General features: G+C 38.7%; 2 protein-coding genes across 2 annotated transcripts; both read left to right on the top strand.

Moving 5' to 3' along the window:
* Positions 1–446: 446 nt before the first annotated feature.
* On the top strand, positions 447–2,135 carry LOC137711480 (BTB/POZ domain-containing protein At5g41330-like). Its single transcript, XM_068450726.1, has one exon. The coding sequence runs from the start codon at positions 573–575 to the stop codon at positions 1,992–1,994; it is 1,422 nt and encodes a 473-aa protein (XP_068306827.1). The 5' UTR covers positions 447–572; the 3' UTR covers positions 1,995–2,135.
* Positions 2,136–14,969: 12,834 nt separating this feature from the next.
* LOC137711008 (cytochrome P450 86A22-like) lies at positions 14,970–17,341 on the top strand. Its single transcript, XM_068450197.1, has one exon. The coding sequence runs from the start codon at positions 15,298–15,300 to the stop codon at positions 16,903–16,905; it is 1,608 nt and encodes a 535-aa protein (XP_068306298.1). The 5' UTR covers positions 14,970–15,297; the 3' UTR covers positions 16,906–17,341.
* Positions 17,342–17,551: the final 210 nt, after the last annotated feature.

Genomic DNA, 17,551 nt, shown 5'->3' with positions numbered 1-17,551 from the left:
CCGCAAAACGGTTCCCCACGTTTATCTTCTCTTTTCTTTTTCTTTTTTCTAATTTTTTATTCTCTTTTTGTTTAACATATTTTTCTTTTTTGTTTTTGACAAAAATACCCCTTTTATTTTGTTTCTATTATTTTCAACTAGTTGTGGATTTTTTTGTTTGAGAGGCTTTATAGTCCAATTATTTTTTGTGAAGTTTCGAGACACCAAACTACCTTCCTAACTTTCTAATATCGGAGATTTTAAAGAATGATGTATTCAATGCTGGGGGTGCTAATAAAAAATGCTTTTAGGATTTTTTATTTTTTATTTTTTAAATTTATCGCCACCTTTGGTTGACCGCAAAACACAAAACACGCCTGAGGTCATACCTTCTAGAAGTCAAAAGAAAAAGAAGCTCAGCCCCTTAAATACCAAACGCCCACAATTTCTCCACCACCAAACTCCACCTCCTCCAAAGCGACAACCGCCGCCGCTCTTTTCCACATTTCTGATCCTACCCCTTATTCCTCTGCCAATTTTCGCTTCTGGGTCGTTAAGAAACTAGGTTCTTCGGGGCAATTCGGGAACAAAACATGCTCAAGTTCATGCCGCCTGCCGCTAATTCGGGGCTTCCCAGAAACGGGTTTAAGCATACCAAGTCCGAGTCCAACATCGCCACCATAGACGTTGGCGGCCAGCTCTTCCAGACCACCAAGCAAACCCTGAACCTTGCCGGGCCGGACTCGCTCTTCTCCCGGATTTCCGAGTTGGCCTCAGCTCAACTCGCTCCGCCTTTCATTGATCGAGACCCAGAGCTCTTCTCGATCCTCCTCTCGCTTCTCCGAACAGGTAATTTGCCCTCAAAGGCAAAATCCCTTGACATCCAGGACCTAATTTTCGAATCCCAATTTTATGGCATCGAAACGTTTCTGATAAATTCGCTGTCGAACCCATCGCATTTCGATGCTTTTAACCTCGAAAAGTCTTTGATTTTGCCCTTGAACGGCCGAGACTCGCCGTCGTCGATTGCCACGACGCCGTTTGGTTCGGTCCATGTTGCTCACGGCAGCAAAATCACGTCTTTTGATTGGTCGCTGAGGAAAAAGTCAACGATTTTGACCCAATTCACCGCCGTCGATTCGATGCTGGCGATATCGCCGAGGACGGCCGCGGTGGGAGCCACGGACTTCTCGGGGCTCCAAATTCTTGACCTTGAAAATGGGTTTGTGAAGGATACTCTGAATTGGGAGAATGTGACTCGGTCCGGGTCAACAGTACAAGCAATTGGGTCATCGCCTGAGTTTCTCTTTGCTAGTTTCGAATCAGTTCGGAGGAACTCGAATTCAATTATGATATATGATTTGAATAGCTTGAGCCCTGTTAATGAGATTGGTCATTACGAAATTTATGGTGCCGAGATTAACTCAGCAATACCGGCCACGAAACTGAATTGGGTTTCGGGTTATGGTCTGTTGATGGCGTCCGGGTCTCACAGTGGACCTTCAGGAGTTTTGGGCAACATTAGATTTTGGGATACAAGGTCTGGCAATGTAGTTTGGGAGATACAAGAGAAAGTTGATTGCTTTTCCGATGTCACGGTTTCAGATAACTTGTCATCAATATTCAAGATTGGTGTGAATACAGGCGGGATGTTCTTTGCGGATTTGAGAAACATGGGTGCGGAGAATCCATGGGTTTCTCTTGGTGAAACGAAGAAAGTAGTAAATGGGAAGAAGGAAGGTTCCGGGTGCAAGATTGAAAGTCATGGAAGCCAAGTCTTCTGTAGCAAGGGAGGAAATGTAGAGCTATGGTCAGAGGTTGTGGTGGGCTCTCAGAAGAGCGGTAAAAACGGGACGGAGGTGGAAAGGCTCTTTAGGAAGAATTTAATGGGGAGAATGAAGGATATGGGCGGTTCCAGGATAACAAACATGGCTTTCGGAGGGAACAAGATGTTCATGACCAGGAAGGATCAGCAAACTGTTGAGGTCTGGCAGAATTCAGCTCGAGGTTTTTGATCCAATAGAATTTTTTGGGAATTGGTAGATCAGTGATGATATCATCCAGAATCAGTCACATTTTGTTGTAACATTATTTCCTAGCTTGATTTGTTTGTAAATGATCTTGTAGCTTGTGAAGTATATCATTCTTTTGTGTGATACTTTTACAAGTTTGCCAATTGAATATAAATGATTTATTGGAGGAATTTAATGAGTTCTAGTTATATCATTGATGTTTACCCCCTTTCATATTTTCTTTGCACTGAACCTTCGTTGACAAGTTTCCGTTTCTCTCTATATTTTTCTATATATTTTTTGTGTGTGGAGCCTGGAGGTTGTGATATTATCTGATTCCTTTTTGCTTAGCATGTGAGATGGCTCCTTGTCTGTAATATTTGGTTTTAAGATTTCCCAAATCAAATATGGTTAAAATTCATATAATTTTGAGTAGAGAATGGCCTTGTTCTGTGTGATGTAGCTGTTTCACATGATAAACACTAATGATATTGTGCATCTTGTTTAGGTGACGTAAAAACAAATTAGTTATGGCAGAAGCAATTATATGCTGTCATGTCTTTCCAAATTCTTGTCATGATCTCTCTTAGTCTTCTTCGCTGTTGTTGCTTGTACTTTTATGGCCATTGCAGGAACAAAGAAGCAGAAATCTGCATTTTGAAGCTTCAGTAGTTCCCCTATCTGAAATTAAAATGACCGAATTGCCAGCCTGCCTCGCTCTCTTACGTGTGATACGGACTGATGCGGCGTAACTTGGCTTGGTGATGGGATGTGATACTAGTTATGATAATGTAAATTATGTTTGCGTCAACATGGTGAAACGTAATGGGCCCTGATGAAATTCTAAAAGTAAAAGGAAGAAATTGAAGCTGAATTTTCAGTGGTGAAGGCCAGAGCTGAGGTCTTAATCTCCAACTCCATCTCCAGCCCAAAATCGATTATTCGGAGCCCGCATCCCAGATTGGCATGACATTTCTGCACCAGTTCCTGCCTTTAGAGCAGATCCACCGGAGGGTTTTTTGCCCAGCACCCTGTCCAATTAACAGCCCGGCACCTTGTCCAAAAGCTCCAGTCCGTGAAACAACTTGGCACCCAGCCCATGCCAGGCAGCAGGCCAGCCCATTTCGGACAGACCCAGAAGCCGGTCCAAAACGCTGGCGCGTGCACAACACTCGCAACTGGGCGCGAGTAGGAGACAGCGTTGCAGGCGGCGGGCCCCGCGTCTCAGTCCAACTTGGCTTCAAACAGCTGAGGGCTACGTGGCCCTCCTCAGAGTCGTTGGATTTCCAACGGCTAGTTTTTGTAGGCCGTTGGATTTCCAACGGTAAAAAAAATTTAAATTTGACTTTTAAAATGGACCGTCCGATCACAGATCAACGGTCCACATTTTTTTCACCAAAAATAAAATTTAAAAAAAAAAAAAGGCCCAACGGTCAGAATTTTGACCGTTGGCCGCGTGGCAGCTGATTGGCTGTTGGATTTGATTATTTTTCAAATCCAACGGTCTAGATTAATTACAACATTAAAATTTATTAAAAATTGTTTAAAAAAAAATACAGAAAAATTGTAAAAAATTAATTTTTTTTCCTATAAATACCTAACCCTCATCTTCCACCTTACACCACATTTCAATATTTTCTACACTTTCTACACTTTCTACATTTGAATATTTTGTACACTTTGAGAGAAAAAAAGGGCTTCGTGGAAGCTCATTGAAGATGTTACGTTGTGTGAATGTTGGGTTCGCACTACTCATGACTCGATTACGGGTAATGAGATGGATAAGCGAGAAATGTGGAATAAAATTACGAAATCGTTTTGCGATGTACATGGAAAAGATGCCAGATCTAGTCAAGGTCTTCAAGGTCGTTGGAAAAAACTCAACGCATCCTTTACTTGTTGGAAAAACGCCATCTCTCATGCTTCTGGTAATCTGCGTAGTGGGACAAGTTTAGCGGATGAGGTAACAATATTTTTATTTATTTATATGCATTCCACCCACATCAATATTTTAATTTATTTAATTTCTTATGTAATTTCTATGTAATATGCATTCCACGCCCATCAATATTTTAATTTATTTATTTGTGTTACACCCACATCAATATTTTAATTTATTTATTTGTGTTACACCCATATTTTTTAATACTATCGTATCCCACATTTTTATAGACACTACAAGCACAAGCATTCTACAATGCAAAGAACCGTAACAAATCATTCAACAAATGAGAATGTTGGCAAATTGTCAAAGATTGCCCTAGATACAAAATTGTGGCAACCGGTCCAGAAGTTGTCATGCACGGTATGGATCTACACAGTTCGCCAGAAGCAGACACAGCAGAACAAGAAGCCAACACATTTGAAGACACGGAAGGGACGCCTGAAGAAGTGCCAGAGACCCAACCGACTCGTCAGTCCCTCAGGCCTCAAGGTAAAAAGGCATCAAAGAAAAAAGGTAGTTCTTCCAAAAACGACTACACTAAATATATGGAGGAACTTGCTCGTCAAGGTGAACTGAACATGACATGGGAAAAGGCTAGAGATGAGGAAAAAGCTACTGCTATGGCAGCAATAATAGCAGATAATGAGGCTCATGATGCGGCGACTGAGAGACAAAGAGAAATAGTTAATCGAGAGAACGAGATGATTAGAGAAGCACTTCATCGAGAGAATGAGATGCTTAGAGAAGAAAGGATGGCTCAAACAGATCGTGACACTATGAACAAGTCTCTAGTAGGACTGTCTCCGAATTCAAAATATTTTTGGACATCAGAAAAAAGAGATGTCGTGCGAAGGAGGCGTGCAAGAGATGCCGAAACAAGTCAAGGGGGTTCTAGCTACAGAAATCCTAGCAACCAAGATCCTAGCACCACATATCCTAACTCCACAGACTTTGTATAATTTCGCATTTATTTGTACTACTGTATTTAATTTGTTATGTAATTTCTTAACATTTTTAGAACTTTATTTAATTTCTTATGTAATTTCTTATTTATTTTTAGAAATTTATTTAATTTCTTATGTAATTTTTGTACTTTATTTAAATATTTGAATAAGATTACATAAACTCACCAAATAAACATTTAAAAAAAATACCAAATAAAATTACATAACCTCACCATGTAAACTTAAAAAAAAAAAACACACTAAATAAGATTACTTAAAAAACAATACACTTTATTCTTCAACCACAAGCCTTATTTTAATTATCTTCGCCTTCGTGCAATCCCCACTGATAGTCAATCAAGTCATTCTGGCGGGTTATGTGCCAGTATGGCTCTTGCAATGAAGTGTACCGCTGAACGATCAATTCATTGTAACGTCCATCCCGTTCCAACGGCTCCTGTTGCACGGGATCTTCAGTCCGGTCATGAGCATAGTAGATTTGTGTTCTTGAGTTGTTCATCAGATCCGGCTCGTATTCATCGACGGCATCATAATCATACTCGTCTTCAACAATCATGTTGTGGAGAATAATACACGTCATCATGATGGATCGAAGAGCCTCGACATCAAACATTCTAGTTGCCGCCCTGACAATAGCCCAATGAGCTTGCAGGATACCAAAACAACGCTCGACATCTTTCCTACACCCTTCTTGACACTTTGCGAAGTGTTTCTCTTTTTCACTCTGCGGATGTGGCACTGTTTTGACAAATGTTGACCACCTTGGGTAAATACCATCTGCAAGGTAGTATGGTCCCTCGTATTTATTACCATTAACCTAATATGTGCATCTCGGCCCATTTCCTTGTAGCAGTTCGTCAAACACTGGAGATTGGGCAAGGACATTTAGGTCATTCTGAGCTCCTGGAACACCAAAAAAAGCATGCCAAATCCATGTATCAAAAGAAGCCACCGCTTCCAAAATGATGCTTTTGGCTCATTTTCTGTCGCCATAAGCTCCTTGCCACGCACTTGGACAGTTTTTCCATGTCCAGTGCATGCAGTTGATGCTTCCAATCATGCCAGGGAAGCCTTGCATCTCACCCTTCCTCAGAAGCCTTCGCATGTCCCTTGGCGTGGGTTGCCGAAGGTACTCATTGGTGTAGAGGGCTTCAATTGCAGAGCAAAACCGCATTAGGGACTCCAGAACTGTTATTTTTCCCATCCTTGCGATCTCATCCACTTGATCTGCAGATGCTCCATATGCAAGCATTCGCAAGACAGCCGTAATTTTTTGCTCAGGAAGAAGACCTAGAACATGAAAAACATCATCTTTTTGCACAAAATATGGATCATGGTTGCAAACATCACTCATGATTTTATCGAACAAACTTCGTTGCATTCTAAAATGACGTCTAAAAACATGATAAGGGAAAACGCTGTTGGGAATAAAATAATCTTCCAAGAGATCTTTACCTCGTCTTTCCCTTCTTCTATCGATGTTTGCCGCACGTCTGGGTTTGGCTATCTGACCCATAGCTTCCATGATACGGCGGGAATGTGAGGCCCTCCGCCTTCTATGGTGATCATCCTCATCTTTCTCCATTGCGAAGGCCTCATCTCCACCTCCACCTTGGTCAAGATTGACCAATTCTTCCTGTTGTGCCAACAACCTTTTCTGCTGCTCTTGCAACTGTTTATACGCTCTCCTTGAAGAAGACATTGTAAGAACTCAAGATTTGAAAACGATAAAGAAGAATTCTGAGCTAAAAAAAAAGGATTGAGTTTAGTGTGAGGATGGATGTAGGGATGTAGGGTTTATATGGACAAAAAAAAGAAGAAGATGAGGTTCTGGACAATGCCACGTGGCACTACGTGATTGGTTGAAAATCTTATCGAAATCTTGGCTAAATTATTGTAAACATGAAGTGACATGTGGCGTGTCGGGATTGGTTGAAAATCTTATCAGAAATCTATCTACAAAATAGTACGTTCGGATAATGACACGTGGCGTGACAAGATTGGTTAAAAATCTTATCGAAATCTTGCCTAAATTATTGTAAACAGGAAGTGACACGTGGGTTGTCGGGATTGGTTGAAAATCTTAGAAGAAATCTATTCACAAAATAGTACGTTCGGATAATGATACGTGGCGTGACGAGATTGGTTAAAAATCCTATCCGAAATTAAAACTATTTTTTTTATTTATTATTTTATAAAAAAAATATTTAATATTTTAAATGGACTGGGTGCCAGCACATTTTTTTTGGGGTGGAGATGCTTTGGCCTATTACTGTTCATTAGGGTCTATTACTGTTCACTGTAGTGGATAAATGGGTTGGGGGGGGGGGGGGGGGGGTTGAAGTTGCTCCTAAAGAAGAATGGTCTTGGGATAATCGGTTTGATTGCAGATAGCAAGATGCAAATCAGGCTTAATTTGCGAGGACAGCACCAAGGGGGAGGGCCCGCTTCTACTTTAATTAAAGCTGAGGTACCATGGTCAGCTGGAAAGGGGTACTCTATCTGATAAGGATCGCGTGTGGAAGACTCTGAGGATTCTGAACAAACTGACACTGCAGAAGTTTGATCTCTTTGAACTTATGTACCCTGCCACGGAAGGGATTCTCTATCTTTCTATTTCTATTTTTTTTTATTCTTTTCTCTCATATATTATTTTTTATTTTATTATTTTTATTAAAAAATTACTATAAAATATTGATCTGATTTAACTATAATCGTTTAAATAAAAGAACATCAAATAATAGAGAGATTATAAAAGTAAATAATCCTCGCCATTGCATCGGCTGATATTTTAAGAGAGGTTCTGCTTTATTTTCTTTTTCTATTATTTCTCTCTTTTGTCCCTTTTTTGCCCGGAAGGGTGTCTCTCTCTTTCTTTTCTTGCTTTTTTATTATTTCTTTCTCTCTCTCCATCTTTTCCTTTTCTTTATCTTTCCCGTCCCTTTTGCCCGAAAGAGGGTCTCTCCCTCTTTCCTTTTCTTTTTCTTTCTTTTTCTTCCTTTCTCTTTCTCCCTATCTTGTCTTTCACTTTGGCCGAAAGGGCTACATATATATATATGCTTATATTGCATGATATTATATAGGGGTGGTTCGGTATGGGATCCCATACCGAAACTCTTGTCCCGATTCTCAAACCGAAATTTTTGGGAATCCCAAATTCAATACCAATCCCAAACCAAATTTTCGGGAATCCCAATTTTCGGGAATCCCGAAATAATTTCGGGATTTCGGGACAAATCGGGAATCCCGAAATGCTTTTGGGCTTTTGGACTAAAATTTGACATATTATGTTTTTGGGCTAAAATTTGACATATTATGCAGAAAACGAAACACGTATACAGTTTTACTAAGAGATGAATGACTGGAAAAATGCCAAAAGCCATGCCAGTTGAACAAACAAATCATATCCAATAATTATGATAATATATACTGATTAATGCCAATAATTTGACAGAACGAGCATATCATATCAAAAAATCTAATGCCATCTCACCCCACATTCCAACTTTGATTCCTCCTCCACATAGTTGTAATTAAATGAAAATTTTGGCGGCGCCCATGTCTGAAAGAACAACCATATTGTGTACTCGAAAACAAAAGAAAAAAATTTGAGCTCAACTAATTGCATGCCCTGTACCCACCTTGTTCGTGTATATATCTAATATATGTATACTGATATGTTCATGCATGCATAATGGTCTTTGCTCCTTTGTTTCCTTGTTTCCTTGATATATTAAAAAATAATATATATATATATATATAATATTTAATTCTATTCGGTATGGGAATACCGAAAAAATGGAGATGCAATACCGAATCCCATACCGAAAATTTCGAGAATTTTGGTTTGGGATTTTTTCGGTTTGGGATCGGGATTTTTTCGGTTTGGTTTGGGATTTTTGGGATTTTTTTCCAGCCCTAATATTATATGAAAAGAAATAAAAAGAGAATCTGAGCACTTGGCCCGATTGGACTTTATATTGTATTATATTATATGAAAAGAGGCAAAAAGAAAAAGAAGAATAAAAAGAATAGTTGCCCAAGTTTCTCTCTTCTCCCTCTTTTCCTGTATTTTCCAATTTACCTCGACTTGGGGCACTTTTCCAGTTTATTATCTCTGTAACGGACAAGGATACTCCTATGTTTTTTTGGTATCAACGAGAAGGAATACAAGCCAGGCAACAACATTCTTTCCAATGCTAGTTGCACTACCAATTGCCTTGCTTTCCTTGCCAAGTTTATCAACGACAGAAGGGCTGAAGAGGTAGACGTGCCTCTTCCTTCAACATCATTCCTAACAGCATTGGAGCCACCAAGGCTGTTGGAAAATCATAGCAAACAAAGTTGCCCTTTCTGATCAGTACGTGGAAGGCCATGCAAAGGAATGATGACTTTTTGATGCTACAAGTTCATACAAGTTTCTCAATGGCTTTCCAAACCAAGCATTATTCCCAATTGCTACAAAAGAAAATATGGCTTGGTGGCGAGGCTTTTTCCATGTGTTCTTCATACTCGATCTTCTGGAAGAGCTTGTGAGAGTTGTAAGTTTCGCAAACTTTGCTCAAATTTATAAAACTTGGGGGGCTTCTGTTTACACCTAAAATGTGTCATTCAGGCTAAATATGGCAAATATGGCATTTGGAGGATGATGGGGCAAAACATTGAACTTGGAGAGATATTTGGCTTCAAGTGGGATAGTTTAAACATTATAATATTGCTTTTCCCTTTCGTTTGGGTGGTGGAGGTTTGCCAAGAGTTTTGTTTAAACAAAACAATTGCATGCTTTCAAGTGGATTGGAAAGCACATAGACATTCTTGCAGAAGACATGTGAAAGAAGCCAGCTTGCTTCTTTTAATTATTAGTTTATTGCAAGTGGTGGAGACATATGCTAGAAACATGTGGAAATACAAGTTGCCCTTTTTAGATATTATTCCACATGCAAGCTAGCAAATGAAATGCATTCGGGTTGGATTGGTGTTGTCAGCAATGAGGCTTTTTCAGATCTCTATATAAAGGAGCAGAGGCAGAAGGATTATGGACACTCAAATAACCAATCAATCAACTCTACTCAAATCAGCTCGTTAGCTTCCTTGTAGACATTTAGCTTTAGCCAAGCATCCATTACTTTCCTTGTTTATTAGCTCTGCTACTCACTAGTAGTATCGATTTCCTTTGTAGTTCATGTACAACTCCTTTTCAGTCATTTAAATTACAAGCAATCCACAATACCAATCATTTACTTTCCTCTATCAGTTGCACTTCCAGCAACCTTGCCATTTACATATTGTTCCATCTCTTCATATAAGAAAATTCCTTATCTTTAAGGCAAATAAAGAACCTTGATTTGAGCCACTCCCACTTAATGGCACAATCTCTTGGTTGGAAGTCGAATTCAGGCGCAACCTCAATCATTCAAATCTCGTCTACTAGTGGCATTTAGTAGTGGCGCGCCTGCACCCACCAATTTCATGTTTGAGTAAATTTCTGGCATGCTTGCGAGGCCCATGGTGAATTTAGGGAGCAAACACCTTGTTTCTTGTATGCAGAACTTAAATTGTGGTCTTCTTCCTGCTCTTTGCCCACCTGATTCGGTGAAATTTAATATTCCGGCTCTGCTGAAACGGACTTTCACCATCATTATTATGCGGTTCTGCATTCTCTTTTGATGTAGCAGTAACGATGGCTACTTCACTTGGTTAACAATTTGCTCAATTTGCTCATCTGCAAACTAGGTTTTTATCAACTCGAACATGATGAGGTACTCAGCAGCTACAAACTACAACCCACACATGCCAATATATTGAGAGTCTATATTATTTTATTTTGTTTGTTCAAAATATACCCCGAAGGCAAATTTCTGGTTCCATCCCTGATTATGACTTTGACTCCCAATGATATATATTTTTTGGTTATTTATTTGAGCTATTCAAATTCTTTCTCGTTATTTTTTTCACAAGAGAAAGAAAAAGAATGCTGATTGCCTTGCTCTCATTCTGTATATTTCCCGCTATGAGGAAGGTGAGACACTTGGTGGTCAATTGAGATAATACAAAATAACAGCATTTTCGAACTCATAGAAATGATATCTTAGTCAGTAATTTGAGATGAGTAACACTTTCGAATTCAAAGTATTCTAGTCTTGAACATGGAGAGAAAGCTCTATTATTGGAGTTTACAAACTCTCTGTTTTAAGAGAGTAACTTACATGAAACGAGTTTATTGACAAATAGCGTCCAAGTCCTGTCCCATCCATGTCGATAATGGCTAGATGACATTGGCTCCACAACTAGCTACTAGACATTGAATATTGCATGTGGCTAAGTACAAGACCCATTATATTTTTATGGATAATGTTAGGAAGACCAAAAGAGGAAGATGTCTCTTGTTTCCTGATAGTTCTAAGAAAGATTCCAGAGAGTTCTTCCCAGGCCTATAAATATGTGTACATATCCTTTGTATAACTCATACTTGGTTGAGATATCTATAAAGATTACTTGTTTATATAAGCTTCCTTTGTTTAGCCTATATTCTTGTTTGAGTCATCCTAAAGAGTAAGTAAAGATCTTAGTTAGTGTAAAGCTTAGTTTTCCTTTTGACCCCTAAACTCATAATAATTGTTAGACTTTGGCAATTTCTTATATGACCCCTTACACGACACGTAAATAACATGAAACAACGGGTTTCGGGTTGATATGATAACTAATCAAGTTGTTATCGGGTCATACTATAAAAACCCGTTAATAACGAGTCCTTAATAGGTTTACACGTGGGTGATACATGGGTACCCCGTTTCAATATGTTAAGAAAAATTTTATTTTGATAATTTTAATTTTTTAAAGGGTAAATTACACTTTCATACCTCAGGTTTAGGGTTTACCATTTTTATGAAAGTGTAATTTACCATTTTTTAAACTAATAAAATAAACTTACTATAAAATACAATAGCCATAGTGTGTGTATATGTATTATATGAAATATGAAATATGTATTAGGTATTCTTAATTCAAGTTTTATTTATTTATTTATTTTTAGTATAAAAACATATCAAGTAATTTAAAAATACCAAACATATTAAAAAATTAATAATTTATTTATAAGTGTAAAAAATGTTAAAAAATAGGCAAACTCTCGTGATTGTATCCTCTAAGGTTTAGGATAGGTACATCACCGTGTGAAAGCATATATAAACGTTTGTGATTGTATTCTCAACCTTGAAACGCAACTCCTTTCATTTTGTATATCCTTGAACATTTGGTATTTTGTAGTAATGTACTAATGTTTTTTTTACTAAGCTCTTATTTTGGGGTATGTAATACTTGAAAGAGAAATATTTTTTTTATATGTTTTGAAGTAATATTTATGTGACAATGTGATATATGTCACAGCCTGTCCCAAACTTTTATGATTTTACAAATTTTAAAAGCGTGATTTTACGAAAACATCCTAGAGGTAAAGGGTTTTTGGCTTTCGTTGATCAGTGTATAGTAAGAAGTATGGAATTCTTTTAGCGTATTGCTAGTGATTCGATTTTTATTTATTCGTAATTCTATTTATCTTCTTAGCTTCCGTACTGTGCACATGGTTACGTCACTCTCACGTGACGACCAGCATGCCCTCCTTAGGTCGGGGTGTGTCAATATGCATATACTAATTTGGTATTATGTTTTCTATTTTTTTTTGGGTCAAATTATATTTTTCATTTTCATTATTTATTGATTTAAAATATTTTTTTTAATGAGTAACGGGTGGTTCATATTACTTGATAATATTAATGGGTCGATTTCGAGTTGGGTTATATTACCCCGTTTACCTTAATAGATGTTACACGACACGATCTGTTAAGATATCGGATGTGTTACGAAAATGACACGAACAAGGGAAACACGACACGAATGCCATGTCTAATAATTGTTATTGTCTAATTCTATTTTGTGCTGCACTATATTTCATAATTTAAGAAAAATAAACGAAGTTAGTAAAAATGACCAACAGAGCAACACAAGATAAAATCTGACAAGAACATCTGTCATTTGAGTTTAAGGGCAAAAATGAAAATCTGGTTATATTTAATAAATTTTGTAGAAAATTGAACGAAGTTATATAATTGAAAGACAAGAACCTTCAAATATGGGTTTAGGGATCACTAGTATAAAAAACCATTTGCTGGACGACACCATATGTTTGTCACGCAAAGGTTGAAAAAAAACGCAGATAGAGGGAGATTTGGTGCCAACATCTTGCGCAACGACCATTTTTCCGCGAAAACTTTGTGTGATGAAGTGTTCATCGCCCAAGGTGCTATGAAATGGTAGGTGAGCCATTTAAGGCCAAGTAATTACCACGAGCTTTGTGCGACGAAGAAGTAATTACCATGAGCTTTGTGCGACGAAGTCTTCGTCGTGCAAAGGTCCCACAGGTATAAAATTACATATTTACTCTCCCTTTTCTCACATATTTTTCTCCAAAGCCCTCAAGTTCTTGTTTTCTTCTTCCTCAAACCCCTCATATCGGAAATACTACTCGAGTTATACTTTCATGAACTATTCCTGTCATTATATTCAATGTTGTTTCTAGTTAGGTCACTAAAACCTCATTGATATTACATTAAACTTTCTAAAATATTCGGGTCTTATAATACGACCCATAACATGAGGAAAAAGCCACTGAGAGGTACAGTATTACTCCGAAAGTGAACATCAAAATATATATTGGACGACTTTTCTTGCCAAACATTATGGACGGATTGCAACGACTGTCCTCGAGATAAAAGCAACACCGTATAAGCTGGTATGCTCAAAATAAATGTTGGTGGTTAGCTCACCCAACCAAACAAGCACTCCCATGTCAACAATCTGCTCTAAATTTATAATTGCATAAAATCAAATTGTCAGAGTATCACAGCTTGGTACTCGCCTTCATTTCTAGTAGAAGTTATGTTCATATGTAATGAGTTTGATGACAATATATGATTGACTAAGTGACAACTGAAATTTCCACTCTACTCAAATATTGTTGTCGCAATAAATAAAGAAAAAGAAATGGCAACAAATGAAAGTTTTCATACTCGACGATAACATCAGTATTGTACCCGAATTCTTTTAAATTACAATGGAAGGAATCAAATCATTTGTATGCCTAAGCCTAACCCATTTTCAGATATGAGCTAGACTCGAGGGCTTATTGTATCCTGAATTTTGCTCATTTATTTTCCATGATAATATTGTATTTATATTGAAAAACTATGTAGTTTTATACTTTTATAAACATACTCTTGTAACTCTAAATTCTCTACTTATTTATTTCTCATTATAATTACTAAACTGTGAATCTAGTACACTTCAGTAACTGTAATTTTCTAGATCGATAAGATTCTTGTAACTCAAATGCCTAAAAGTGTTTCTTACGAAATCTCGACCCAAAACCACGTAAATTTCATCAGGGATAAGCTATATATATGGAAGCTACATAAGTACATAGAGTCGTTATTCATTCACCATTCCATGTCTCCCATGCATACAAATGCACACAATAGTACACATGTATACGGCTTGCTCAACTAATCTCAATAACTCCCACACTGCTTCATTGAATGCGAAAATTTAAGATGAAGGTGCACTTTCCTCCAAGTTAGGTGAGAAATTCATGGGATTTTCCTCTAAAGCTCCATCGTTTCTAGACAGAGAGATTGACAGAAAGGTGATAATATAGGTTTTTGTTCATCTCCATTACTATTGAAATATATGGGATATTATATCCATACACGTTTATAATTAATTTATAAAATTTTTACATAGGAAGGGTGGCCAACTACCTCCGCTAGTATTAATTATAAATTTTGACAGTTTCTAGATGATTTCTCTTGTATATGTGTGTGTGTAAGTGTGTATGTATGTATACATATGTATATGAATGATATGACAGAAATTGAGAGAAAGCGAAAGGAAATTAATGGACTGAAAAGAAAGAAAAAGAGAAACGAACCGCTTTTTCAGCCTCCCTAATTATTCTCCGGCCCCTCTTCTCCCCTCCTCTGTCGTGTTATAAGTGACATTTTTTCTTTTCCTTTCCTTTTATTCATTGCCTCACTCTCCATCTTCTTCTTCTTCTTCTTCTCCTTCATCATGCACATTGTCGCAGAACCCTAATCCAGATCTCACATTCCAAACCCTAGCCTGCCAGATATTCATTTTTCTTCACAATTTATCTGGGATTTCTTTCGCCTTTCAGTTTCGATTCGGGTTTTTCATTTTGTTACTTAATTTTTCATGTTCTTGCTTGTCCGTCCATTTTTTCTTGGATCAGTTTAATTACTTGGGTCAGGGGTTAACTTTCGTATTACTGGGAAGTGAAGTGGTTTAAATATTTTCAAGCGGGGGCTTGCTAATCAGTTATTAGATGGAGGCATCAATGGCTTTAATGATCTTATCAGCCATAGCGGCGTATTTATTTTGGTTCAAGATGATCTCACGGTCAATGTACGGTCCACGTGTCTGGCCGGTAGTCGGCAGCCTCCCGGGTCTCATCCAGAACGTGAACCGGATGCACGACTGGATCGCCGATAATCTCCGCGCGTGCGGTGGCACGTACCAGACGTGCACCTGTGCCATTCCCTTCCTGGCACGCAAGCAAGGGCTTGTGACTGTCACATGCGACCCCAAGAACTTGGAGCACATTCTGAAGCTTCGGTTTGATAATTACCCCAAGGGTCCTACCTGGCAAGCTGTGTTCCATGACCTGCTTGGTGATGGGATCTTCAACAGTGATGGTGACACGTGGCTGTTCCAGCGCAAGACGGCGGCACTGGAATTCACCACCCGAACGCTCCGCCAAGCCATGGCCCGTTGGGTGAGCCGAGCCATCGAGCTTAGGTTTTGCCCGGTTCTTGAGACGGCTCAGAACGAAGCTAAGCCTGTAGATCTTCAAGATCTCTTGCTCCGGCTCACTTTCGATAACATATGCGGGTTGGCCTTCGGGAAAGACCCACAGACGCTAGCTCCGGGCCTTCCCGAAAATGAATTCGCAAATGCTTTCGACGGAGCCACGGAAGCCACGTTGCAACGCTTTATCTTGCCGGAAATCATTTGGAAGTTCAAAAAGTGGCTTGGGCTCGGAATGGAAGTCAGCTTGAACCATAGCCTCCATCGCATCGATAAATACCTATCTGCCATCATCAACGCGCGTAAGCTCGAGTTGGAAAGCCAGCAACAAGGTCTTTGCAATGGGACCCCACATGATGACTTGTTGTCTCGGTTCATGAAGAAAAATTCCTACTCCGACAAATTCCTCCAACAGGTGGCGCTCAACTTCATCCTAGCTGGACGTGACACGTCATCGGTCGCGCTGAGTTGGTTCTTTTGGTTGGTGATTCAAAACCCACAAGTTGAGGAGAAAATCCTTTCTGAAATTTGCACCGTTCTGATGGAGACACGTGGCAGTGATACTTCCAAGTGGGTGAAAGAGCCCTTGTTCTTTGAAGAAGTTGATCGACTGACATACCTTAAGGCCGCATTGTCCGAGACCCTAAGGCTTTACCCTTCCGTTCCACAAGACTCCAAGCAGACAATCAACGACGACATTTTGCCGAGCGGGACTTTTGTACCGGCCGGATCTTCAATCACATATTCAATCTACGCAATCAGTCGCATGAAGTTCATTTGGGGTGAAGATTGCCTAGAGTTTAAGCCGGAGAGGTGGTTGTCTTCTGATGGCAAAAAAATGGAGGCACAAGATTCTTACAAATTTGTATCTTTCAATGCCGGTCCGAGAATTTGCTTAGGCAAGGATTTAGCTTACTTGCAAATGAAGTCAATCGCGGCAGCGGTGCTGCTGAGGCACAGGCTCGCGGTGGTGCCAGGCCACCGGGTTGAGCAGAAGATGTCATTGACATTGTTCATGAAGTATGGCCTCAGGGTTAACGTGCACCCTAGAGATTTGACGCCTATTTTGGCAAAAATAGGCAAGGGTGGCCAATGCGGAAAAGAAGATGTCGATATTGTGGTTTGAGAGGGCTGGCATGTGAATATGGTGAGCAGTACTTAATTAAGGTCAATGTCACATATAGCTCTTATAGTTCTAATATTATATCTTAGAATTAACACTCCTAAAATTCTCATTTTGCATTCCAAACTTTCTGTATTTAAAAAGAAAAATATACTTGTGAGGAGTGCCAAATGAAATTTTTAGAGTGTCAATAACAGTTCTCTATATCTTATAGTATTAGTAATATATATATATATATATGAGAAAAAAAATGGAGAAATTATGGAGTTTATTATGGACCTTATATTTTGAGTGATTCTATATTATTACGGTAAGCAAGACATTGATTGGTGGGAGACTTGAAACATAATTATGTATGTTTGTAGTGGACTTTTGGTCTATGTATCTACATGTCATATTTGATGAGAAATAAGAGAAATGAAGCTCAGTTTGTATATTACCCTTGCATTATTATATGTGTCGTTAATTAGATGAGTGTGGTTTAATCTACCAAGTATATGTACCGTACACGAATCGTGATTTTAATGCCACCCCTGAACGAATCGTGGTGTAATGTCACCCGTGACCAAATTGTGATATATTCTAACCTTTTATGTGTCATTTACATTTAGGGTGTGTTTGTTTGCACCGGATTGTCTCAGACTAGACT

This window comes from Pyrus communis, chromosome 12 (assembly GCF_963583255.1).
Source record: "Pyrus communis chromosome 12, drPyrComm1.1, whole genome shotgun sequence".
Lineage (NCBI taxonomy): Eukaryota > Viridiplantae > Streptophyta > Magnoliopsida > Rosales > Rosaceae > Pyrus > Pyrus communis.
Note: the sequence above shows the minus strand (reverse complement) of the source record. Positions and strands in the feature narration are given on the sequence as shown.

Excerpts from the sequence above, each read along its gene's own strand:
- LOC137711480 (XM_068450726.1), top strand. The coding sequence starts at position 573 with ATGCTCAAGTTCATGCCGCCTGCCGCTAATTCGGGGCTTCCCAGAAAC.
- LOC137711008 (XM_068450197.1), top strand. The coding sequence starts at position 15,298 with ATGGAGGCATCAATGGCTTTAATGATCTTATCAGCCATAGCGGCGTAT.